General features: G+C 39.9%; 1 protein-coding gene across 1 annotated transcript in view; it reads right to left on the bottom strand.

Moving 5' to 3' along the window:
- SDK1 (sidekick cell adhesion molecule 1) overlaps window positions 1–27885 on the bottom strand; it is a 2805673-nt gene that overhangs the window by 2692347 nt on the left and 85441 nt on the right. The window contains exons 2-3 of the mRNA XM_044089098.1: window positions 24713–24819; window positions 7518–7665 (exon numbers count right to left, since the gene is read on the bottom strand). Coding sequence (XP_043945033.1) covers window positions 7518–7665; window positions 24713–24755 — 191 coding nt within the window. The 5' untranslated portion in view covers window positions 24756–24819. The remainder of the gene's footprint in view (window positions 1–7517; window positions 7666–24712; window positions 24820–27885) is intronic.

Genomic DNA, 27885 nt, shown 5'->3' with positions numbered 1-27885 from the left:
TACAGAGAACACAAAAAAAGATGCAGAAACAAGCACATTTCCCAGGAACTTATTTAGTTCTTCTACACTTTTAGTGCAAGTGTCCTTGTAATTCTTGGTCTTTCTGATAGTACACTATAAACACTTCACATTAAAGGAGTCCAAACAAGAACCATGATAAATAAGAACTGATAATTACAGGTAAAAGCATGTGAAATTCTCATGCACCTCCCCACCCCTTCAGATGATGCACTTCCTGTTTTCCATTTTTGCCCAACAAATTTCTTAATGAGGATGGCATCCCCAAGGAGTTACCCACTCGAGAAAATGTCTTCATGAGTTTACAATTCTCATTTTAATATATTATTTCAGCATCTCCAAAATTCATCGATTACCTAAAGTTTTGCATTGTTGCATTTCCAGCTGTAGTTGTCAGTTTATGGGATTTTCTCTCACTGCGACTTTTACTAGACCTAGTTCTTGAAGAGGTCTTCATCTCTATCATTTTTACACTACAAACTTCATCTTCCTCAATCTTCTCTTGGATATGATGTACTGATTCATCATTTTGACTCCGTCCCTGCTCTAAGGAGCATTTCCTTACACATGCATCATTTTATCTACCCTTTTTAAGTCTGCTTTTATCTGAATTTCAGACTGAGTATTCATACTCAAGGTACACACCATGCGATATGGTGTTAAAGGCCTGTGACATAATGAACCTTAACATATGACAGTCTAGCTACCCTTTTGCATATAGGATCTACATGCACTTTGAAGATTACATCACGAGTGTGCTTCCCACAATGTATACTATGTATAGTCAAGAGAACCCAACATAGCTGTGTATTTTACTTTTACTTTATCTCTCCTTAAAGAGTTGTCAGATCTGTACTCAGACATTACAAGTTACTACAATACACAGACTGTTGACCCTGCATTTTCAGTTTCTGGAACCTCACACTGACAGCCCACATGAATACCAAGCTACAGTCCTTCCAGGGGACTGCACCATCTCCGAGATTAAAAGCTATTTGCATAATTCATCCCTGTCACTTGTGCTACTTTTTTAGAGTTCCCTATCCAGACATAGTCCAGAAATCCAAAACAATGGTCAGCTGTAACTTTACCTATGACAGTTACAAATCTGCTATTAATGGGCATTAATGAATACATGAACATATTAAATAACATTTCCTAGCAAGTCTAGTAGCATGAATTTGTTAGAAAGTTGGCATGAAAGCAGTAATGCCATTTTTTTAGTGAACTATGTTTTATAACTTTACTTGTGCTTTGAATGTGGCTACTGTTTTATTCAATGATCAGAAATAAAAATGAATAAATAAAAGGTAGTTATTTAAAACGTGTGTGGAATATGTCCCATGCCTCAGCAAGAGGTTCATAGGGTCATACATGTATACTAGGCTGACCACTAGGGCCTTATAAGCCTAGTCATGCAACCCAAATGTGACACACAAATTTGAATTATATAGGGAATGATTTACTCACTTGCCTCTGTCCATAAAAGACGTAGGTGCAAGACCAGGGATGAATTAACAACTAACCATTCACTGGTCCAGGTTGTGCTTAAATAGGGTTATTGAGGAACTCTGCTTCACATGGATGGAGGCCCTGTTCCAGAGAATGGGAATCTTCTGAGAAACATATCTGTTTTTCCAACATGTCCTATTTCTGTAGCAAGCAAAACTTTGGTCTTCTGATCTAGTAGATCTTTTACTATTTGTTTTTCAGATGTGCAAAAGGCTCATCAAAACAGGGTCTAGGTATGCCTTTACACCAGGCAAAGATCACATTTCAGAAGTCTGCATGATACAGAGTAAAGAGACAGGGGTTAGAGGTGATCAGCATAGAACACTGTATTTACTGCCTGCATTCTTTTTGTAAGAAACCTTTGTGAATGCACCAGTCACTGCATGTGTCTGGTCAGGTACATAACTAAAGGGGGGCATAATACTCTGATGGGTCTGAGGAAGGCCAAGTACAGTGGTACAATGACCTCCCTGGACATAGATACCATGCCCTTACCTATCAGCTGAGTACTGTCTACATCAGTTCCCAGATTCATGACTAGTTAATCAACTTTTAGGAGTGTTTTATGGATAACACAGTTACCCAGGGTTGCCAACTTCCCAAAAGGTACTAAATACATTTCTTAGTATCAAGATTTAAGCAATGGCTTTGCTACAAAATATTTGTCTATATTACACCTTCGTGAAGTGTGTTCTCATTTTTGAGGGATTCAATGACTGCTCTCGGTTTGCAATCATCTGCAATCTTGTTCAGCCAAAGGTCTTTGATGTGGGCTTTGACATCTGAGAAGTAGATGCCAAAGATGAGTGGGCCTAGCACAGAGCCCTGGGGGATTTCACTGATGACCGGCCTCTTTGTGGAGGTGGCCTCACAGATTCTAACCTCATGGGTCCTATTAGTGAGCCAGCTAGCTATCCACCATGTTAAAAAGGGGTTTATACCTAGTTCTATAAGTCTGTTGACAATGAACGAGTGGGGTATTTTATCAATTGCTGCAGCCAGATCTAGGCAGGCAGTACGGACTGCTTTTTCCTCATCTATTGTGTTAAGTGACCTTTTCCACATCCACCAGGTACAATAAGCAAGACTTTCTTTTGTCAAAGCCAAAATGGAATGGATCCAGTGTCTGCAAGTCTCCTATGTCTCCGCTGATAAATTTTCATGACAATTCTTTTTAAGACTTAGCAAATACAACTAGTCAAACTAATGCATCTGTAGTTTCCAGGATCTGCTGAAGCGGCTCCCTTATGAGGGGAGATGACATTTGCAGTCCTCCATTTTCATGGCACAAAGCCTGTTTTAAGACTACAGTTAGATAGTGACACCAAGAGTCCTGATAAGGTGTATTTTACACTGTTCAGGAGGCATCCTGGGATGCTATCAGAGACCACTGAGGCTGTGTCCATGGCTTTGGTGAGCACAGCAGTACATGCTCCCTAATCAGAGTTGGAAGAGTTACATCTGAAGGTATTGCTTGGAGGATGGCTGGGGGTGAGAGGGGGGGTATTGCTGGAAATTAAATTGTCTGCTAACCGGTTCCCTATATCACCAGGCTTGGTGAATGTGGCACCATTAACCACCAGTTCAGTACATTGCTGTGTGCTGCCCTTGAGGTTTTTGACACACCTGAATAAGGCCTTATAGCTGTCTTTCACCTAGGAGGATACATTAACCTTGAACTTGGCTTTGTTTGGACTAATCAGCCCTTTCAGTTGCCTATTGAGTTTGATGAAAAAGTTTTTATCTTCAAGGAAATTACCCTTCCTGATTTTTGCCATCATATTTTTTTTTCCATTTGTTGCATATCCTGTTTAATTTGAGATGCCACCAGGGCTGTTTGTTTCTGGAGCTAGTTCTAGGCTTACTTCTGGTAGGTACACAGTAGCCTTTACGTAGCCATTGATGATGTACATAATTTCTGACAGCAATTCAGCATAGGCTGCTGTGTTCTCAAGGTTGGCAAGGTACTGAATTTTGAAAAACCATCACTTAATAAAACGTAATTTTCCTTGGAATAATTTCTAACTATTATTGGTTTTACTGGGGTTATGGAGTTTATTTTGTTTTTGAAGTAGACAACTTTATGGTAACACTATATGAGGGAAGATGAGACAATGGGGGTGCATTTTCCTCCCATAATTGTGAGTAGTAGGCACATTCACTATTTGGTCAAGGGTGTTTGTATTGAGATGGTCCAAGACTTTTTTTTTTCCAGTAAATTTGAGGCCATGTAGGATTCCCAGTCTATAGAAGGGTAATTAAAGTTGAATGGCAAGTGTATCCAGTAGGCCCAAGAATGCTTTGTGAGGTTCTTGGGACATGGAAAATTACCTATAGCTGGCTAGGATATGGTATGGGATTTTGTCTATGGTGGTCTGCACATAGAGGAACTCCAGTGCATCTTCCAGTATGACCACCCTAGAGGTATGCTTGTTTTTCGATGTATACTGAGAAACCTCCATCTTTAGCTTTGTCTGTGCAACTACTGGTGTGGAAGGCATTAAACCGTTCACTTCCGGGGTACTCTCCTGATGCTTTAATCCATGTCTTGGTAACAGCACAGATGTCTATATTCTTGAGTGCGAGGAAGGCTTGGAGGGAGTGCGAGGAAGGCTTGGAGGGAGTGCGAGGAAGGCTTGGAGGGAGTGCGAGGAAGGCTTGGAGGGAGTGCGAGGAAGGCTTGGAGGGAGTGCGAGGAAGGCTTGGAGGGAGTGCGAGGAAGGCTTGGAGGGAGTGCGAGGAAGGCTTGGAGGGGCGAGGAAGGCTTGGAGGAGTGCGAGGAAGGCTTGGAGGAGTGCGAGGAAGGCTTGGAGGAGTGCGAGGAAGGCTTGGAGGGAGTCCGAGGAAGGCTTCCAGGGTGTGCGAGGAAGGCTTGGAGGGAGTGCGAGGAAGGCTTGGAGGGAGTGCGAGGAAGGCTTGGAGGGAGTGCGAGGAAGGCTTGGAGGGAGTGCGAGGAAGGCTTGGAGGGAGTGCAGTTTTTTAGTTTAGGCTCCTGGCACTGAGCAGTAACACCTTGAGGTTCAGTTGAGTTGATATTGGTATGTCGGTAGATTTGTCAATTTGGCACTGCCTAAAAGTACTATGGGGATGGACAAAGTTTTATTCAGTATTCGAAAGCCAAGAGAGGACAGGGGCAGGCCATCCCTGGCAAAGCAACATTGTCAATTAACCATGTCCTCCCAAGATGACAAACATCTGATCCACTTATACTGACACCAGAAAGACAGATAATTGTTGAATTCAATCAACTTTTACTCATATTGTGGCATCATCCTCGGTAATGGTAATATGCTGCTCAATACAATGTGACATCATCCTCAGTGATAACATGCTGCTGGTATCATCCTCAGTGATATATTGTATCATTGTATCATCCTCAGTGAAGGTAATATGCTGCTGGTATTATCCTCAGTGATACATTGTATCATCCTAGGTGTTGGTAATATGCTGCTCAGTGCATTGTGACATCATCCTCAGTGATGGTAATATGCTGCTCAGTGCATTGTGACATCATCCTCAGTGATGCATTGCATCATCCTCAGTGATGGTAATATGCTGCTCAATGCATTGTGACATCATCCTCAGTGATGGTAATATGCTGCTTAACGCTAGGCTCTAGCAGCCTAAAACACAGTCTGAGAGCTCCATAATATTTCTTTTTATATAGACCAGGGAGGTACGTCTCAGGTCATTTATGCCTACAAGAGCTACGATGGAATCATTTATTTATTTATTTTATTTTATTTTACATTTGTTGATCGGGAGAATCTGACTGGATGTATGTCCATTTTCAGCGGAGGCCCAGGGAAAAAAGCTCCACAGCTTGTTAATATACGACTTGAGTAACTTAACAGATACTAAGAAAAAAAAAACATTTTTAGCATACAGATGTAGTAGAAGGACAAATTAGTTTACCATATGGTTTTAGACATAGATACTGCTTGAACAGTAATATTTACATAGATTAGATTTTTTTACAGTTTCATGGTTTTATAAAAAGGAATATGCATAATTTACCAAGACTTGTAGTTTGGGTAGGGTGAAATTAGAATGAAACAGGGAGTATAAAGATTAGAAGAAGTATTTTAGAGCTAAGTAAGACTGCTAGCAGGATGAAGTCGGACACTATGGGGAGGGTGATGGATTATGTTGGTACCGGTGGTGTAATAACTTGAGTGAGTGTGCGATTTGGCAGATCCTGGGTCCAGATAAGCACGACCCGTTATCTTCGCCTTCTTCAGTCTGGTTAGAGGGGCGTCAGTATGTAGAGTCCGCTATGGCTATACCCAGGGCTTGGGACTCCATTTAGGGTGACGATGGTGCGGTATTAGGTGCTGCTTTTCCCGAGTGCCTTTGCGCTTGCTGACCCACAGCGTTGCCAACAGGCAGTCCAGCTGATATTTGTTGTTTAAGAAGATTGCTTGGCTGCATGGAGATAAAGTACGGTTCCATCCCTGACTGAAAACAGGCCTACCTACAGAAAATACATCTCCATCCCCCACTGAAAACAAGCCTATCTACAGAAAATACATCTCTGTTCCATCCATCCATCCTCAACCACTTTTTCCCATTTTGCACATGGGGTCGGGGGTGTCACATCAACAGTGACAATTATCTTGCGGCAAGTTTTACACCACCGGTTGGATAGCCCTGCCATGGTCATTCATCCTTACCACTCACTTGCGCATGCACAGACACACAGACACACAGACACACAGACACACAGACACACAGACACACACACACACACAGACACACACACACACACACACACACACACACACACACACACACACCTATGGCCAGTTTAGAGTAGCCAATCCACCTAGTGCATGTTTTTGGAAAGTGGGAGGAAACCACAGAATCTGGAGTTAATCCACGTGACTGCAGGGAGGACATGAAGACTCCACACAGATGACGCCCCATCTAAAAATCAAACCGGAGAAACTGTTGATGTGAGGTGACAATGCTAACCACTGCACCACCGCAACCGCTCTATTCCCCCACTGAAAACAGGCCTACCTACAGAAATTACAGCTCCATCCACCATTGAAAAGAGGCTTATCTAAAGAAATGCACCCCCCCCCATTGAAAACAGGCCTATATACAGAAAATACAGCTCCTACCCCTCCATTGAAAACAGGCCTATTTACAGAAAACATAAGGGTACATACAGCACAGGCAGGAAATACTCATTATTCTTGCAGATACATTTACAGAGCAGAAAATCACAGATTTACCCTTGCATATGACATCTGTGTAAATACTTATCCAGTGCTTGGCAAGTTTCTTAATGCAAGCACTTAGCTTGTTAAACAATGTTTTATTATAGCCTAGTTATTACTGCTTTCAGCACTAGACTGTCTACATACTGCAAGTGAATCACTTAAAGGAAATGAAGGCTGAATAAGTCCCACACAATGTTGCATGACATCGGCAAATGAACGCAGATATTTACACATTATCCACCAAAATATTTATACAAAACATAATACAGTTACACGTTAAAACCAGCTGATGCAATTAACTTGAACATCTTTTTGAAAACATCTCAAATCCTACTTTGCAACCTTTTGCTGCAAATAATGTTATCTATAAAACAGCACACATCTTAAACTTCAGGACTTTGCATTTGTGTTTGTTTCCTGTTGGAAGCTCTGTTTAGGGTTAGATATTCTGAGCCCCCCACTACAGTTGAATGCACATGAACACCAACATGCATGCATTAGTGAGTAGCACTCCGCTAACTACCAGCTGTCAGCAGTTTGGCATACTTCCTGTGTGCCAGTTACAGCCCATGGGAATGATTCTGCATTGTCTATATCATATTTTGAATTTTTTCTGAAAATGTCAAAACAAATATTAGTCATGCTCCTTATATGTTAGAGAAGTCATTCTACAAAAGGTAGAATCACAGATATGTCCTTGCATTATAGCATCAGCTGCTCTTAAAATTTTGGTATTTTATATATAATTTTAAAACATACATTCGGCTGCTAGGGATGACCTTGTGTCCATCTCTAAACCAGGTGACTTGTGGTCTTGGATAGCTGCTGACAGGTGGACAGTTGAGAACAGCAGCCTGTCCTTGGTAAACAATTTTTCTCTGGTCTCCTCCTTCAAAATTCCCCATATCTGCAAAAGAAGACATCACTGAAGTTACCGTTGCGAAATGCTACATTTAGAATATCACAGGATTTATTTCAATACTGCATTCTCAAATGCAGAAATGAACCACCTTAGAAAAAATATATTTCACACAATGATCTTGTAAAGATGACTGACAGACAGTCCTGACGTTGAGCGTATTGGCATCATATGTCAAATTTCACACTTAAAATATTCTTACAGGACAGCTGAGAACATTTGTGGAGATTAAAAATGATCTGATCAGATTTTGAAAGCTATACCTGTTCTCACTTCAGTTTTTCTCTGAGGGACTGATCTAATTAAAGTAGCAAATGCCATCAAAACTGGAACAACGTAGCATGGCATGAACCAAAGATATGTATCAAGGGACGTGGCCTAATGTACTCGGGTAAAATTCTCTTTTCTGAGACCCTGCAGAAGCAAATGGCTATAATATTAAAATAAACTGTTATTTAATTTTTCTTTTTTTACACTTGAGCGCATCTCACGCATATCTCAGAGAGGGTCAGTCAGACCTACCCTAGTACTCCTTGCTGCAGTTTGGTTAAAACCTCCTTCCTTTATTCTAGTTAACCTCACTCTTCCTGTAGCATGAACAAACAAGAAGGCATATCCTAGCAACTTCATGTTTGGTCAAGAACTACCATGGTAACCATACGGGCACTGTAGACCACAACTGGTAGAGCAACATAAACATATTAAGCCAATCTGACTCTACTATTGTTAAAATGTTGTGGTGCTACACAATTACAAACATGTGAAGACAAACAGAAAGAAACACTGTAGCATTCTGTATTCAAAATTACTAGAAACAAACACTAAAAATCACTAAGAATTCAGCAAATGGTTGACCTACTGATGATGTTAGCAGGTTCTTACTGTAGATACGCACACATGCACAAAAAGCCAAATTCTACTTCTGAACCTGCAAACAATTTCTGAGTAAGCCGAGTCATACACAAGTTTAGGGTGGGCTACGAGAAAAAGTTCCCACTGTAATGTTACTGGCACCTACAGACTCACTTCAGGATACACCCAGAATCGGTTATCAGCTGTACAAAAAAACCTCTCCAGCCTAATGTAATGCAAAATTAAAAGGGATATTTAATTGTTGAAAACAATGACATTCAGGTCCAACAAGCTGATATCAGGTGACAAGTTTTTCCAGGTAGTTGTTTTCCCCCTCCTAGTTTGACTTGGCATGAACAGTCAGCACTGACTTCAAGTTCTCTGCCATATAAGGCTAACACAACTAGGGCATACCTCAGACATCAAGTATTGTAGGTTCAAGCCTTACTTCTCCAGGTAGGAGAGTTTTGTAGTCACCAGGCTCTAAACACCCTACAACAAGGGCCAGTAGTGAACTGCATGAGGGCATCATACTGCAGTGTGCTGTTTAAACTTGAAATGGTGAGGTACTATCCCATGTCAGCATGCTGAAACGCAGCAGGGTGGGGGTATGCAATGGGGTGCTGCAGGGAAACCAGCACAGCCTCCATGATAACATATATTAAACCATCACTGGTCAACACTTGTTCTAGCTCCTTGGTCCACTGAGAATTGATTTGGGAATATCCCAGTATGTCCTGTTTCTCACCTTTCTGACACAGGACAGTAGGAATAGCTTCATTTCTTTAATCCCCACTTTAACTTCTCCAGTTTCTGGACAGCTAAATGAGCTCAAGCTGAATGACCATAGTCAGGGTTTCATTACAGCGCGACACAGAGATGACCACAGAGCTTTTTAATTACATAAAAAAGGATATACTCTTGCATCACCCTTCACTTTCAGGCCATCCAAAAATCATCTGATAGAGCAGTATAACACCCTCTACTGCCTCATCTACTCGATAGCAGCTGATTGTCTGCTATGGGTGGAGTTTCCCCTGCAGATATATTTACTGGCCCATACTATCCAAACTTACAAACAAAACTAACAAACTAGTACATAAAGCGGTCCCATAGCACAGACAGATTAAGTCTGTACTGTGCCCCAGAAGATAAATGTTTGCTTGGGCGCTGGAGGGGTCACATGGGGGGAGGATATGAGTGAGCTGCTGACATTGGCTCAACCAACTTGGTGGGAGGAAGGCTGCATAAGGTCACTGCAATAGCAGTGCTAAGAGCCTGGTAAGCTCCATGCTGCAAGCAGGTATACATTCTTAGGAGGTTACTCGCCCACTTAAGTATGCATGCACCTCCCAAAGGTATCAACTGCAGAACTTGAAGGTTGCTTCTGCTGCAGGGTGGTGTGGTAAAGAGAAACTGCCCAGCAGCAGCATGATAGTGGGTGTCCTTGACTAAGTTGTTTGCCCCAGACTTTGGTCAGGTTGAGCCAGGGGTAAATAAAGTAGGTCCATTAGACCCACTGAACAACAGGAGAGGAGCTGATGGTCAGCTGCAAGTCAGCTGCAAGGAGGAAACCACTTCCGTGGACAAATCCTGTTCTTAAACACATGCCATGTGCAACCTCATGGTTTATGATTGTAGGGAAAAAAACGCACAAAACGAGCCAGCACAAAGGTTAAGGCAAGCAGAAAACTACTTTTATTGTGGCATATTAGAAGAACAAAGAAACTGGAAACCGGTTTCGGCCAATGTAATGGCCTTCTTCAGTGCAGAAAGAAGAAGTTAGAATGATACATACTTGTGTTCCTTATATACTAAGGAATTTAAAGGGATATGTAACCAAAAAAATTTTTATGAACAATTCATAAAAACAGAAAATAGTGACAAAAATCTAAATAAAGACTATAATAAAATATGTAATATTACATTGATATTGATCACATTTAATCCCCAGTGAAATTGGGAAAATAAGCTAAGTTCAAACCCTGAAATACAATACATATATATGTATGAATATATAATATCAGCATACTGCTTTATCCACATTCATTTAGCCCAGGTTTGAACAAAGCACCCAATTTTGTGATCCATAATGCTTCCATATTATTGAGCTTTTCATGCCAGCTTGCCTTGGTCATGCTCGGCAGCTGAATCTTATCAATGATGGTAAATTGAAATTAGGCAGTTTGGTGAATCAAAGTATGCTTATATAAGGCATTGGTTAATTTTTTAGTTCTGATAGCACTGAGATGCTCACTAATGCGAAATCTTAGTGGGCGGGAGGTTTGGCCAACATAAAATGAAGTACATGTACAGGTGGCCAAATATACCACCCAATCAGAACTACAATTACCAAAAATCCTAATGTTGAAAATTCGTTGAGTGTAGTCACTTGAAAATTCCTTCATTTTAGTCATATACCTGCATGCACTGCAGTGACCGCAGGGAAAAGAACCAATGAGTGGATCCCCAAACAATGTCATTTGTGTGGTTGTTGTAGAGTGAAATTTTTTGTAATATGTAAAGTGTGAATTCAACGTCCTACCCCTACGGTATGAAAAAGAACATGGATGGTTTTGTGGAGTCGACATCTGTTATATCCCCTTAATTTGTTGTTACCAATATCATAGATGTAAATTTACATCTATGATATTGGTAACAACACATTTCTGGCAGAATTGGACATTTGGAGGAGATACCTGGATGATTGTTGGATGGTGTGGCGGGGAGACATACTTTTGGCTAAAGAGTTTGTTCAATATTTGAACAACAATGTATGGGGTATTAAGTTCACCTTGGAGACTCAATACCATGAAATTGTTTTCTTGGATGTCAAGGTTACCAGACAACATGATCATACTCTGGCTACTAGTGTAACTAGAAAGTTTCCAGAGTATAACTCTCTTTTACATGCCTCTAGTAATCACCCCCGTCACATCATCAGCAACATTCCCAAGTCACAATTCATACGTATGAAACGTATTTGTTCCTCTATTAAATCTCATGCAGAATGTGAACAAGATCTTTGTGATAGATTTATTCAGAGGGGATATAACAGATGTCGACTCCACAAAACCATCCAGGTGGTCAGACATATGCCACGCTCTCAATTATTAACATACAAACATGAACAAGAGCCGTCTACCTATTCCCAAGCACAACCTATCAGATTTACAGTTACTTATGGCAATAATACCCCTTCATTTAGAAATATTGTTAATAATCATTGGGGTATTTTGAGAGCACATGAGTTTTTATCTGACATATTACCTCAGATATGTTCTTTTTCATACCGTAGGGGTAGGACGTTGAATTCACACTTTACATATTACAAAAAATTTCACTCTACAACAACCACACAAATGACATTGTTTGGGGATCCACTCATTGGTTCTTTTCCCTGCGGTCACTGCAGTGCATGCAGGTATATGACTAAAATGAAGGAATTTTCAAGTGCCAACACTCCATGAATTTTCAACATTAGGATTTTTGGTAATTGTAGTTCTGATTGGGTGGTATATTTGGCCACCTGTACATGTACTTCATTTTATGTTGGCCAAACCACCCACCCACTAAGATTTCGCATTAGTGAGCATCTCAGTGCTATCAGAACTAAAAAATTAACCAATGCCTTATATAAGCATACTTTGATTCACCAAACTGCCCAATTTCAATTTACCATCATTGATAAGATTCAGCTGCCGAGGATGACCAAGGCAGGCTGGCATGAAAAGCTCAATAACATGGAAGCATTATGGATCACAAAATTGGGTGCTTTGTTCAAATCTGGGCTAAATGAATGTGGATAAAGCAGTATGCTGATATTATATATTCATACATATATATGTATTGTTGTATTTCAGGGTTTGAACTGAGGTTATTTTCCCAATTTCACTGGGGATTAAATGTGATCAATATCAATGTAATATTACATACTTTATTATAGTCTTTATTTAGATTTTTGTCACTATTTTCTGTTTTTATGAATTGTTCGTAAAAATTTTTTTGGTTACATATTCCTTTAAATTCCTTAGTATATAAGGAACACTAGTATGTATCATTCTAACTTCTTTCTGCACTGAAGAAGGCCATTACATTGGCCGAAACCGGTTTCCAGTTTCTTTGTTCTTCTAATATGCCACAATAAAAGTAGTTTTCTGCTTGCCTTAACCTTTGTGCTGGCTCGTTTTGTGCGTTTTGACATTTGGTTTGAGCCTTGCACTGGATCTACCTTGCGTGTCTTTTTGGTTTTCTCCATTATGTTTGTAGGGGCCATAGGATCATAGAGAAGTACTAGGCAATCAGCATGCAGACCATCAGACTAACTCATCACGTGAATTCAAACATCCCCTCCAACCTCAAGGAGGGCAAATACAAGTCTGACCAGAGGAGAGTTTAAGACCATCCATCAGATTATGTATTTTAGTTATAAGGACATTGTGAGCCAAGTATTGGCGTGATATAGGAGAGAGAACTACCTGCAATATTCGGGGATTTTCTGCTCTACAGACACTGAAATATTAGCAGATTCCTGCTCTAGAGACACTGTGGAATGTCATGGGTCTGCCTTTGTGAGGATAATTATGGAATATTAAGTGTCTGCCTGCCTGATGAACATTTTGAAAATAATAAAGTTTGGGGAATGTGTCAGCAGAATCAAAAAATGATGAATTTAATGAGCTTTTAACAAGGAAAATGTGTCATAGTACTGGGGGAAGGTAGGTGCAATCTTGCTTGACAACAGTAGCAATAAGGAAAACTGACAACTATACTGTGCAACCTTATGGGAGGAAAAAGTGTGGAGAAACTTAGGAGTTCTCTATTTAAAGAAAGGAATGAAGATCTGATAAAATACTCTGTAAAACAGAAGTCACAACCATTTTTTCTAAAATGGGAAAATGTAGGAAATCCAGTGTCTCAGGACTGGTGATATAAATAACAGTCACATGTGAAGAGAGGACATTTACCTTCTTCCCAGGATATAATGTACCCCGTATGCAATGACCCACACCATATGCAATGACTCACACCGTATGCAATGACCCACAGACAATTGTATGAGTGGAGTGTATATGCAATTCTACCAAGCAAGTCACTTAACCTGACAACACCCCAGGCTGAGTCTGAAAAAGGTCCGTGATGGTCAGTGCTGTACCCCATAAAACAAATGCCAAATAAAATCTACAAAGCATGAAAACATCCCCCAATGACAAAAGCTGATGGCCCAAACTCATTCAATGAATACAGAAAATGTACTGGGAATACAGAGTGCATGAAATAATGACCCAGGTCAGGAAAAGCACTGATTAAGACATTTTACGGACAACTGAAAAGAGCATCACCTGGAACACTGCATACAGTGTGTGTGCGTGTCTGTCTGTCTGGCTCCTAGAATGAGAATATGCTCAAAGAAAGGTAAGAAAAGGATGAAATCCCTGCCGCCCCAAACTAGCAATGACCATTTGTCAGTAAGATTATACAGATAAAAAAAGATAAACACATTCAGTTGTGTAAAGAGAAAACAGGAAGTTTGGGAGTGAACAGCCAAGTCAGCTGGTCTCCTCTGACCCTTTTCAGTTATAACTTGGATCACGGGGAGCAAGTGTATATGCAAAATATATGGACTGTTTAGAATATCCAATCTACCACGATGTTTATAGCAGGTGCGAGGAAATCAATATATGAATGGAAACCTCATGCAGCTGCAGAAAACATTCAAACTCCACATAGAAATGAATGTAGGAATGAACCCTTAACCCTGGATGTGTGCGGCAGAAATCTTACCCACCTGAACCCCTAAGTAGTGCTCGTGTAAGTGGGTACAGTAAACACAAGACTGGTGTGAGTAAATAATACTAAAAATAATGTTAATGATGTGGGGGAGGCAGAGCTGGGGAACTTAATGAAAAATGGTCCAGACCTTAGAGATGATGGGAGTTGGTATAATGGTTAAGGTGTTTACCTCACAAACTCAAGGTACGGTGTTTGATTCTCATCTGGGAAGGGAAACTGGCTGGGCTTGAAAGGGCAGCTAGTCTAGTACTTACCTGTTAAAATTGTCATAAGAGAGGGAGATCAGAAAGAAAGCAAATGATAAGAAACTGGGAACTGTGCAGGCTAGGTGGGTCCTATTATCACCTGCCTCGTCGACAGATGTTTAGAGGACTAACGAACTGCCCAAATCTAATGATCTTGGTATACTACAACATATTATGCAGTTAAGCTTAATAATACTTAAGAACTCTGTTTTCTGCTGGCTTTCTAATACACCAGGGTGGCCACTTGCACACCAATGTGGAAAACAGTATTCTCTTGATGGGCAACAGTGGAGGACAATAAGGCAAATTATGTGCTATGAGTGGGGTATAATGGTACTAAAAATAATTTATAGACTAAAATTAGTGACACAGGTTAAAAGTAGCTCCTTTTTTGGAATTTGTTTTGTTCACAATAAGATAGACTTGTTCTTTTATGGACTGCTGTCGCACTTCACACTACATACAGAGTGAGGATAGGTACAGTCGCAGGATGGTTTTTGAGGAAAAAGTGGACTATGTAGAAGTCAGATTTGGTTATGGAGTGAACACTACAGGTGTGTTGCAGATCAGTGCTATGTTAATGAGGACCACTTAAAGGGGACTGTATCCTCTAGTAAGAAAGGTTACCATCTGATAAAGGAAGTGGATGTTAAAAAAGTTAAGGTAACACTGTGCATATTTGTTGCTTGCGGTATATGCTTGAAGGTTTGTTGACTGGAGGTTGTCTTAGTTACCTGCACCTTATGTTAATTTGAACACAGAATTCCTTCCCTCTCCTCTTTCATTGGCAGTTGCAAGTAAGCATAAAATTATTTAGTGAAATCACTCCCCTTCAGCCATTTAGATTTATTTGCCATTCCACTGTATTACAAAGAACCAGAATACAAAGTGCCCACCCTCTTTCAATCTATCTTGCTCTTTTAAAAATTAGTGGCTTTCCACTTAGACCACTAAAGTTTGAGTTACCCCCGCTTTCATATCTAACTGCTTGGTGCATGCTGCAACTATTAGGACATTAACCAATTTTTTTCCATCTTACCTTTAAAATCTGCAACATCTAGTCCAAGACCACCAATTATTGGAGAGCACACATTCTGCCTCTCAGTAGTCATTTTGGCATTAATGCTTTTATTTTGCTCATGGTGAGAGAAGGAGCATTATTTCCTAGAGACTGCTGATCACTAGAAGACCTGATAAGTGCTTCATAAGTGCCAGCTTGGAATTTGTGCCCGTGTTCATGGTGAGGGAATGAACAGTGTGCATTGAGTCCTGACTGTTTCTGAATGGGCAGTGAGTATCTGGGTTAAACCTTCCTGATTGGTCTGGGTGCTATTCAAGACATGTAGCAGGAAAAAGCTACAAAAAGCCTACAGACCCTTGCATCATCTAGGACACGACTGCTGATCACCAAAAAGCCTGTGGTCTGGTTCTCATCTTGGGATTGGTGCTTCCATTTTGCTTTTGGTGAGAGAAGAAGCAAAGGAGCACTGTATCCCAGAAGCATGAAGCTGTGGTGAGACCAGCACTAGTAGTGGCCAGACATTAGCCAATCAGGCGAATCTCCTCTTTTCATCATTCTTGATAAAGCTAATTCTGCCTCTTTAGTAAGTACTGCTGTTTAACCTAATTTCAGACTATCTCCCTAAATACTTTATCCATAAATCATCAGAGTCTATGTTTTAGTTTCCCCTCAAGTGTTTGGCATTGCCCTGTATAGACGCAGGCACCTTAAGGTGACATTTTTCTTGTAAAAGCAAACTTGAAATTTCACCAGTACCTAGTTGCACACTTAATGGGGATTGGGTTTGCAGTGACAAGCATTGCCCCCAGAGTTACAAAACAGATACACCTGACATTACTTTATATTATCAATGCAATAATCTAATCAATAAAAAGGGTCCGTTGCCATGGATATGAACTTTCCTATCATCTCTGTTACCAGCTTGGTGGACATGGGTATCCTGAGGCGATGCAGAAATTGTCTCATGTTTACCGACAACTGATAAGGTATGTGACAGATGTATTTACATAATGTCATGGAAACAAAGCTCTCACATAAAAGCACTCCTAATGTCAATGAGGCTGTCAGTAGTACACATGTTGCACCCATCACAAACATGACAAAGCAAACACATAGACCCACATACACTATGGCACTTAAATTTGGGCCCCAATTAGTTCATCAAAAATTCAGTTTAGCAAATGGAATTTTCGGTGCACTTACATCAAACATGCTGTTTGTCAAACTGTTCATACTGAGATCGCGGTACAGTGAATATCGGAAATTTTGCCCTTTACCCACTGTAGTGTGATCTCGGAGCTGTTACACATAATTAGTGGGGTGTGTGGGTGACACAGCCCCCCACAAGAGCAGAATTCAATGAACTGCATTTCCGATGAAATTCCATTTGTTGAAGTGAGTTATCACTGATTTAATACAGAACTCTTAAATTTAACCTTCCTAAACCTAAGACCTCGTAGGTGAAATACACATAACAAATACCCTCAGTAGCCCCAAATGCACTGTTTCAAAACAATACCCATGTCAACACGTACAGCCACATCTCACGGAGCCTCTAGTTCTAAGTCTGTAAGGCAAGCCACCACACAATGCAAAATTCTAATCATTGGAATCTCCACTGAGACACAATGATGTCCCTTTCACTAGGCTGAGTAAGGAGAAAGTCATGACATAGCAAATCAAAACCAAGAAAATCTAAAGGTGTAACTGCTCAATGCTAGGAGCCTAAGCAAAATAACTCCTCTCCCTACAAGTTTTCCTCACCCTAGAAAATGTGAACGTCTGTGTGGTCACGGAGACTTGGTTTAAAGTCATGAAGAACACACCAGCAGTCTAATGCTACAGCGCCTTCCACAAATTTAGATCAACTACTACACAGACAGGGACTAAAGGTGGAGGTGTCTTAATTTACATCAAAAATAAATATACCTCAAGACTGGTCAGACAGGCAATGCACTTGAGCTTCTCCATGTGCAAAGCACCATAGGAAAAAATTCCATACCACTTCCTTGCAAGCTATAGGTCCCCCCATGACCCATGAAACCCATATCATGTATTTAAACATACTGGAAACACTCATCATCCAACCTAATACCATATTAATGGGTGACTAATTACCACACTATTAACTGAGAACATGCAGGCACAGAGATCCCTGTATTTTGTAAACACAAACTCCTTGGACCAGATTGTCAATAAGCCAACCAGGGATGCAAACATACTGGATATGGTTCTCACTAATATGGGAGACTGCTGCACATCCCCCAGTGTAGTGTCTTCTCTGGTAAGGTCAGACCACAAAATGGTGTCCTTCGAAGTAAAAATAAACCTGGAAACTCAGCTAATACTGAAATGTTGAAGGACTACACTAAGGTCAACGTCCCACTATTAAGCGATAACCTAGTAAAATTTCAAAGCCCATAAACCCTGAGAACACTGCTGGCTATACTGAACTGTTGACAGAAACACTGTACAAACATGTTAATAGCTGCACTGAGGAAGTTGTACCCACAAGGAAGAATTACAGAATCCCATTCAGCCTTCCTGAAGACATTGGAGGATATGAATGTCTCACCAAATACCATCATATTGGGAGACTTCAACTACCCTAACATAGACTGGGTGCATTATTCTAGCCCTAACACCCTAGCCCAAAGGTTCCTGGAATTCATTAACTCGAATGCAATGGAACAGCTAGTCACCTCTCCCACAAGGGGAGAAAATATACTAGACCTGATCATCACAAACATGGGGACAAAATGCTCCACACCGGAAGTATACCCCTCACTAGTGAGATCTGACCACAAACTAATCACCCTGGATATTCATATCCCACCTCCACCCCCAGCACAAAAGACTACAGTGAGAAACTTCTCAAAGGCCGACTTTACACTTCTCAAGACTGAGATGGTATCCTTTAAGCCCCCTGGGCCAGAGGAAACCACATCCCACAATGCTGAATCCTTCACAAATGCTTTCTATGGACATCTCCAAGAATGCATGGATCATGCAATCCCAAATAAAACCAAGACCCTCTCCACCAAGGGCAGGCGTCCTGTCTGGTGGACCCCAGCCATAAACAAACTGTATAACAAAAGAAGAAAGCTACTGCAAGACAGAGCAAAATCCCATAAAGGGAAGGCATCTCTGACCAGCACTAACAAAAAACTACATTCACTCATAAAAACATCCAAGGCCAACTTTGAGAGAAATATCGCTAAGGACACTAAAGATAACCATAAGGCCTTCTTCAGCTATGTTAGAAACCTGGGCGGAAACCCTCAGATATGTTCAGAGTTAGTTCATAACGACAAAAAATACACTGAACCCACAGATATTGCCAACATACTGGCAGACAGGTTCAGTGCAAACTTCTCCCCTCCCTTACCCCCAAAAGAAGAAATAGTTATCCCAGCTGAATGTAACCTCCCTGTCATCTCAGATGTCCAGGTGAGAGCCGCTCTCAGCAAAGCTAAAAACACAGCATCTATGGGACCTGACGGTATCCCGGGTTGCGTGCTACGTAATCTCCAAGAGGAGCTAAACCCGCACATAAAAATGCTGTTTAACCTTAGCCTTACTACAGGATATGTACCTGAACACTGGCGTACAGCAACAGTGGTCCCACTCCACAAAGGAGGCTCCTCTACAGACCCTGGAAACTACCGCCCCATAAGCTTAACCAGCCTGGTCTGCAAAGCTATGGAAAGAATCATTATGGAACTCATAAACAGAGACATCGGGGACCTACAGACACTTGATCTTTCCCAGTTCGGCTTTGTAAAGGGCAGATCCTGCCTTTTGAACCTGGTTGACTTTTGAAACAGTCACTAGAGCCATTGATGAGGGCAAAGCAGTCCATACAGCCTACCTGGACTTGGCTAAAGCCTTCGACACAATACCCCACTCAGGCATCATAGACAAGCTCAACAGCTTAAATGTAAACCCATATGTCACAAGATGGGTTGCAAACTGGCTAAAGGACAGAACCCATAAAGTCAAAATCGCTGGAGCTATGTCAGACTCAAAGCCAGTCACAAGTGGTGTCCCACAGGGCTCTGTCCTGGGACCCCTATTGTTCGGCATTTATTTCTCAGATGTGAAAGCAAACATAGGAGGGTTGTGGCTGACAAAGTTCGCAGATGACTGCAAACTAGGCACCATAGTTGATACACCAGCTGACACATGCATCCTACAGAAAGGCCTTACTGAGACGGACAACTGGTGCCGAAGTCATGGCCTTAAACTAAATGCCAAAAAATGTACAGTCATCCCCTTTGGGAAAAACAAAGTACCCACAGATTATCACATAGGCAGTAACCCATTGAGTATGGAAAAAGTAATCAGAGACCTGGGGACCCAAGTTGACAGTGACCTCTCATTCGACACCCACGTTGCCAAAGTGGTTAGAAAGACCTTCTACCTTGCCCACCTTATCATGAAGAAATTCACATCCAGATCCAAGGAGGTCATTGTACCCCTGTACTCCTCCCTTATCAGGCCCATCATTGAGTACAATGCCCCATTTGGTATGTACCTCACCCGGCACCTGCAGCAGCTGGAGAGACCCCAAAAGTACCTCACCAAGAGGATCGAGGGTCTCCAACATATGTCATATGCTGCCAGACTAAAGAAACTCCAGCTCTATTCAGTAGCATACCGCCTACTCAGAGGTGATCTATGCCTGACGTACAAGACCATGTCCAATCAGGAATTGATGGACATGCTCCATCTCAAAAAATCCAAATCCATCAGAACCACGAGAGCTAAAGATCTAAACCTCAGCACAAATATGAATAGGACATGCTGGAGGGACAGATTCATAACTCAGAGGCTTCCCACACTCTGGAACAGGATCCCAGTTCATGTTAGGCAGAGCCCCTCACTGACTCTCTTCAAGAGAAATCTTGACGAGTGGATGGGAGATCGTAGGTTTACCCCGGGGGTCATCTCTGTGTCACTACTAGACAGAGGCACAGTAAACTAAATCTATACTTTTGTACCATTACATGGGGTGGCGAAAGCCACATACACTATGGCTAGGCTTATAAATGCCCTAGGGCAGATAGCCTAGTACTAAACTATGAGACTATGAAACTATAAATAAAAAAGCAACCCCCCCCCCCCGGTGTAATAACATAAATAGGCTGCATAACAGAAGGAAGATCATGGCAGAAATTAGGAGGTGTGGCACCCAGTTTACCTTCATTTCGTCGCGAGTCATTTGACGTCCTTCCATCGAAAAGACAACCTCAAAAACTCACAATGGTGACTCACATATGTTCGAACGGCTACAATGTGAATGCATTTAGACATTCAAACACATGGATAAATGTCGAAAATGATTTTCAGCTAAACCATTTTCGACATTTGTACTCGGAGGCTTTCCGTGATTTGCTCAATCGACTAGCGGAAATACTTGATCGCACAAACCATTTGCGATCAAATGGAGGTAAATTGTAGCATCCAGCAGGATAAAAGCACTCTCATCAAACTAAACAAACAGCTCACAGGAAAACAGTCTACAAAAGCAAAATTTGAAGTAAATTTGGCCTCACAGGCCAACAACCACCACAAGGTATTCTTTAGCTATGTCTACAGCCTTAAAGGAAATACACAATTGTGTGCAGAGCTCACAGTAAATGGAGCCATCTATACTAAGCTAGAAAATATAGCAAACCGCTGACAAATTCAACTCCAACTTTACCCCTCTCTCCCCCTCAACCTCTCCTCAGGAGATCATCTTCTTCTTTCGGCTGTTCCCATTAGGGGTCACCACAGCGGATCATCTGTTTCTATTTCTTCCTGTCCTCTGCATCTTACTCTGTGACACCAACCACCTGCATGTCCTCTCTAACCACATCCATAAACCTTATCTTAGGCCTTCCTGTTTTCCTGTTACCTGGTAGCTTCATCCATATCATCTTTTTCCCAATATACTCAGCATCCCTCCTCAGCACATGTCCCAACCAACGTAATATCTTGCCTCTCTGGCTTTGTCTCCAAATCTTCAAACCTGGGCTGACCCTCTAATATACTTATTCCTAATCCTGTACACTCTTGTCACACCCAGTGCAAATCTTAACATCTTTAACTCTGCCACATCCAGCTCTAACTCCTGCCTTTTTGTCAATGCCACTGTCTCCAACCCATATAACATAGCTGGTCTCACTACCCTCTTGTAGACCTTCCCTTTCACTGTTACTGGTACTCGTCTGTCACAAATCACTCCTGACACTCTTCTCCACCCACTCCATCCTGCCTGTACTCTCTTCTTCACCTCTCTTCCACACTCACCATTACTCTGAACTATTGATCCCAAGTATTTAGACTCATCCACCTTCGCCACCTCTACTCCCTGCATCCTCACCATTCCTCTATCCTACCTCTCATTCACTCACACATATTCTGTCTTAGTCCTGCTGACCTTCATTCCTCTTCTCTCTAGAGCATATCTCCATCTCTCCAGGGTCTTCTCCACCTGTTCCCTACTCTCACTACAGATCACAATGTCATCTGCAAACATCATAGTCCACAGGGACTCCTGTCTGATCTAGTCTATCAACCTGTTCATCACCATTGCAAATAAGAAAGGGCTCAGAGCTGATCCTTGATGTAATCCCACCTCCACCTTAAACGCATCCATCACTCTCACCGCTGTCACACTACCCTCGTACATATCCTGTACCACTCTTACATACTTCTCTGACACTCCCGACTTCCTCATACAATACGACAACTCCTCTCTAGGCACCCTGTCATATGCTTTCATTAGGTCTACAAAAACAATGCAACTCCTTCTGACCTTCCCTGTACTTCTCCATCAACACTCTCAGAGCAAACATAGCATCTAACAGCACTGCATCAATATGCCCAGATAATATCCCAGGATGCCTTCTTAATAGCATGAAATATAACCTATCAGGCTGTCTGGAATTGCTATTTAACTGCAGCCTCCAAACAGGGTTTGTGCCATACAAATGGAGAGCAGCAAGTGTCATCCCTTTGTGCAAAGTTGGATCATCTAAAGACTCAAGTCTCACTAGTCTCATATGCAAAGCCATGGAAAGAATAATCACAGAAATTATCTCAAATGACATAGGAAACGTCCAAACACTGGACCCAGCTCAATTTGGTTTCGTCAAAAGAAGGTTTATAAATTTAACATCCCCACAGTCGTGCCTACTCAACCTGGTGGATTCCTTTGAGAAGGTCACAGGAAAAATGGATGTGGGCAAAATGGTTCACACTTTCTACTTTGACCTGGCCAAGGCATTTGACACAATACTTGACTCAGGCATTTGTTGACAAAATCAGGAGGTTAGGTATAAACCCTTATGTCACCCAGTGGATAGCCAGCTGGCTCACAGACAAGACCCAGGAAGTTGGAATTGGGAAGTCCACCTCTACAAAGAGGTCATGCACAAGAGGAAACCTTCAGGGATTGGTCCTGGGACTACTCCTTTTGGCATTTATTTCTCTGAATTCAAGGCCAATGTCAATGGCCTCTAGCTGACTCAGTTTGCTGATGATTGCAAATTAGGAGCAGTAACAGAATCCCCCACCAACACAAATGTTCTCTAGGAAGAGCTGACAAATAACTGGTGTCAGAGCTTTGGACTAAAACTAAATATCAAGAAATGCATACTATTATCCTATGGGAAGTCATCCACCTCTGGTAACTATCATACTGACAACACACACCTAATAGCTAACCTAGTAGTCAGGGAATTGAGGACACACAGACAGTAATTTAGCCTTTGATCATCACATATCTGCAGTAATGAGGAAATCATTCTGTTTTAAGCAACTTACAAAGGTAAGGTGAAGTCATTGTTCCACTGTATTCAGCATCCATCAGACCTACCATTGAGTACAATGCCCTGTTTGGTATGTACCTAACCAGGCACATCCAACAACTGGAGTATTCACAGAGATTCCTCACTAAAAGAATTCAGGAAGTAGGTAACGTGCTGTGCAGACTGCCCCAATGCCCTATGCCTGAATTCTGTCTCCTACAGGCTGTTGAGGGGAGATCTATGCCTGGCATACAAAGCACTGTCATACCTCGCCCTGATGGACTTCCTGCATATCCACAAAACAAACAGCACCAGATTTTCCCATTCTAAAGACTTAAACCTTGGCTGTGTTATAAATAGAACCTGCTGGACAGACAGATATGTATCCCAGAGACTACCACTTCTTTGGAACAGTTTCCCCATCTGTTTGAAGCAGAGTTCCTCCCAAACCCGATTCAAGCATACCTTGAACAATTGAATGGGGAACAGGAACTTCATCCCTGATTTGGCACCTATGTCTCTAATGGAGACAGGCGGCCTGTGAATAGTTCATCTTCCAGGCCCTACGCTTGTGGGTGTTTCATCTCCCAGGCCACAGCTTGTGGGTGTTTCATCTCCCAGGCCCCCTGGTTACACTCATCAAGAGTACCAAAATTTGTCAGAGATTTGGTACCTACTGACACCTTGTGCTTTATTCCAAAATTTCTTGTTATGCTTCATATGCCCTGCATCATTACTTTTGTGTGTTAGTACCATGCATCACCTAGAAAATAAAATATATTCATTGAAGTAGGAGTAAGGACAAGCCTCACAGCTGTCACTGTTTACTCGGCATTACTTTCACACATCGAACCTTATAATGATACTCGCATACATTAGTGCAAACAACTTCCATTTGGTAATTTAGCACAACTTCACTTATACTTTGACATTTCAGTGTACATGTGAATGTTTGCCGTACAATGCAGATTTTATTCTTTGTAAAAAAACTCCATTGCTACATATTTCAGGTATATTACTGCTATCACAGTTTTACTGTCCATGTTTCATCTGTCAAAGAAAATAAGTCTTGCATGGATGCAACAGGTTACCATTAACAAATGAAGATATTCCTACGAGTAGAAAACCTGAGCACTGAAATAAACCATCATTATGTCCTCACCTAGAAAACAAACCAAGTACATAGCCCTGGAAATCACCAAAATGAAATCCTTCAATAAGATGTGATTATATATCTATATATACACACACACACACACACACACACACACACACACACACACACACACACACACACACACACAATCACTTCCATTTGTACTTACATGCAACTTGTATTTCCGTCTTTCTTTGCAGGAGTGCACCCATCCTGTTGCGTACCACACACTGGTAAAATCCAGCATCAGACCGCTGCACAGCCCCAATAACATACCTATGAAGAGAGATATTAAAACAGCAAGTCTGAATGACATATCCATTTATTTATAAAGAAAATCATTTAAAATGTTGATTTGTGCTTTAATATTTTCAGAATGCCCTTCTAAACTAAAACATGTATACACAGACTGCCATGATGGGTTTGTGTGTTAAGGGGTGTGAATAACTTCACAGATTTGTACATAGAACATTTGGTATCAGTATCTTCTAGAAATACATGACTCTGTGGCAAAACTAAGATAGTGACATTCACAATACCTCTATCAGTTACTGTCTATTTGGAATGAAGCTGAATGTTAGATAGAATCAGACTTGGTTCAATAGATAAAAGTATTATTTATTATATATGCTATGACTTCTCTAAGCTGTTCATAATACCTCTCGCCAGAAGCTGTATAAAGATTCTGTGCATGGATCCCTGTGTACACAATGAGAAGAGTCTTCCAAACCTTTAGGCTTTTGTCTGCAGCGTGTCTTATGTAACCAAGGAAGCAACTCTACTTGAAATGCATGCAGCCATTCCTGACTGCAAATTATAAGTGTAAAGTTCAGTTTCTGATGTTTAATTTCTTAAAAGACCCTACTGGAATCTTAGTTTCTGCTGATCTCCTACTGTTATATTCTTTTTTTTTTGCTCTGTACTGGTTCATGTTTGTAATTTTAATTTGGTAAAATTTAAGCACAAGGCTCCATGGAGTAAAAGTAGTCTGAGGAAGCCCTAGCAGTTGATGAAAGTGTCACCTTTCAATATATTCAATAAGAGACAGCAAATTTTGCCACTCATGTTTGTTTTTCTTAGGAAGGTTTTGCAGTTCATTTTTTTTTTTACTTTTTTATTGAATTTTAAAACAAAATGAAATCAAGATGTAGCATTTAACAAAATATAACAATCAAAAAACTATTTATAACATCCATAACAAAAATCAATATTAAACAAACCATTAATACTTTTCCAATAAAATTCTAAGTTTTTACCATGATAAATGTTGATGTGTGATATTTGATGTTTTCCTATAACAGTTGGTAGTTCCTTCTTACATGTGGTCTTTGCTAAACAAACACATTCAGTAAATGAGGATATTTTTATTTTTCCAATTCTTTGTAATAATTTTGGCAATACTCAGAATAGAGAAAAGGAGAGGCACTTGTGTTTTTGGTATGGAATCTGGAATTGGGGCATTAAATAAAATGAAGTATTGTGTAACAATACAATTGTCTGACCACAATACTTTAACAAACTTTTTGAACTCTAACCAAAGTGAAACAATTGTTTATATTCTATAATCAAATGAAGCCAATTTGCTTCTAGAACTTCATTACATCTCCAATTTTTTTCTCTGTTTTATAAATTAAAGCAATTTTATGAAGAGTTAATAAGATTCTATGTAAGTACTTCCAAGTAAAATGTTTCCAATAAAGTGAGGAAGTAGCTCTCCCTACAGATTCTAAAGATATATTTTTATTTATATCTGAAAAAGCTTCATCATTAATTTTGTTGAATAATTGCAATATGATGAATCAAAGACTAATTTCAATTCTTAAAATCCTATAAATTGATGATAAATCAGATTTATTTTTATTCTCATCACTATTAAGTTTAAAGAAAAATTCCAAAATTTTGGGATGGGTTTTGCATTCATATTTAACAATACATTTATTTTAATAAATTCCTTAAAGAGTTATATATTAAACAATTTTTCCTATATCATAACTAGCCAAAAGGTAGCCGTCTGAATGCGATTTAGTGCCCTCTAAGAAACTGATACAAAATGTTAAATAATTTTCTTTAAGATCAAATATTTTACTTAAATGATTCCAGACATCCATTAGTGTAGGCTATAATTAACATTAAAACTAACAATTCTCTGACAAGATAATTAGTTTCCATAACTCTCCTAAATGTAGTCATACTATAATTAACAAAAGAAATAGAAATAGAGTTATTTCTAATGTACTTACAAAAATCTTTTAGGATCCAGTGTAGTCTATTAATGCCAGATTGTTAGTTAGTGTTTATTTCCAGTGTACTGTTTGAAACTAAAACTATTTCATGCAAAATGTTCTGATTTGAAATATAACAAGAATTTAGCCAATGACTTACTATATTTATAATTGTAGATTTAGCATATAGTTCAATATTAGAGAAACCACCACCACCTTCTTTCTAACTTTTTATACACCAGTCAAAAGCTATTGCTTTTTTTTTTTTTTGAGGATACCACAAAAACTTAAGTAAAATAGAATTTTAAGAGTCTTTTGGGGTGGAAGTATAACCAGTGACTGTATACAGAATAAAACATTTGTTAAAATAATTTAATCCATGTGTCTTCCATTGTAAAAAAATGTATTCCAGTTATCAATTTTAGTATTGTATCAAATTGTTATAATTTAGCGAAACTAAATTTTTCCAACTAGATTTTATAATTCCTAGATATTTAAATTTCATATTTTCCCAATTAAATTCATTATATTTTTAAGAAATTATTTCTTTTTAATAAGCAATTCTTCAGTTCTATTATGATTAAAACCTAAATTGAAATCTTCTCAAAATATTTTATTGAATAAGGAATATGTTATAATGAATATTTAATGTCGCCACTTGTTAATAAAATGTCATCAGCAAATTGAATTTTAGAAGTATAATTATCACCTATGAAAAAAAACTTTATTTTTGTATTCACTCTAATAAGAATAGAAAACAGTAAAGGAGATAAAGAGCATCCTTGTTTTGCACCTTTTAACATTTTGAAGGAACTACATAAAAAGGATCCAATTTTAACAAAAGATAAGTTCTTATACAACTTCATTATTAAATCTATAAATTCTAAATATTATATTGTGTACTTTTTAAATAAATAAAACCAGTAAACAGAGTCCAAAGCTTTATCCAAGTCTCTGCTTATAATTAAAAGTTCTGTCTTATTTTTATTAGCAACATCTATTAATGAAAATAGTCATAGCATGTACTTTTCTATTAAAAAAAAGTTTGATCATCTTCAATTAAATCTGGCATCATATGATTTAATCTTTTTGTCAATATAGACAATTTTATAGCCAACAT

This window comes from Protopterus annectens, chromosome 12.part0, assembly GCF_019279795.1.
Source record: "Protopterus annectens isolate FY-2018-M chromosome 12.part0, PAN1.0, whole genome shotgun sequence".
Taxonomy (NCBI): domain Eukaryota; kingdom Metazoa; phylum Chordata; order Ceratodontiformes; family Protopteridae; genus Protopterus; species Protopterus annectens.
The sequence above is the reverse complement of the archived record's forward strand: the minus strand, read 5'-3'. Positions and strand labels throughout refer to the sequence as shown.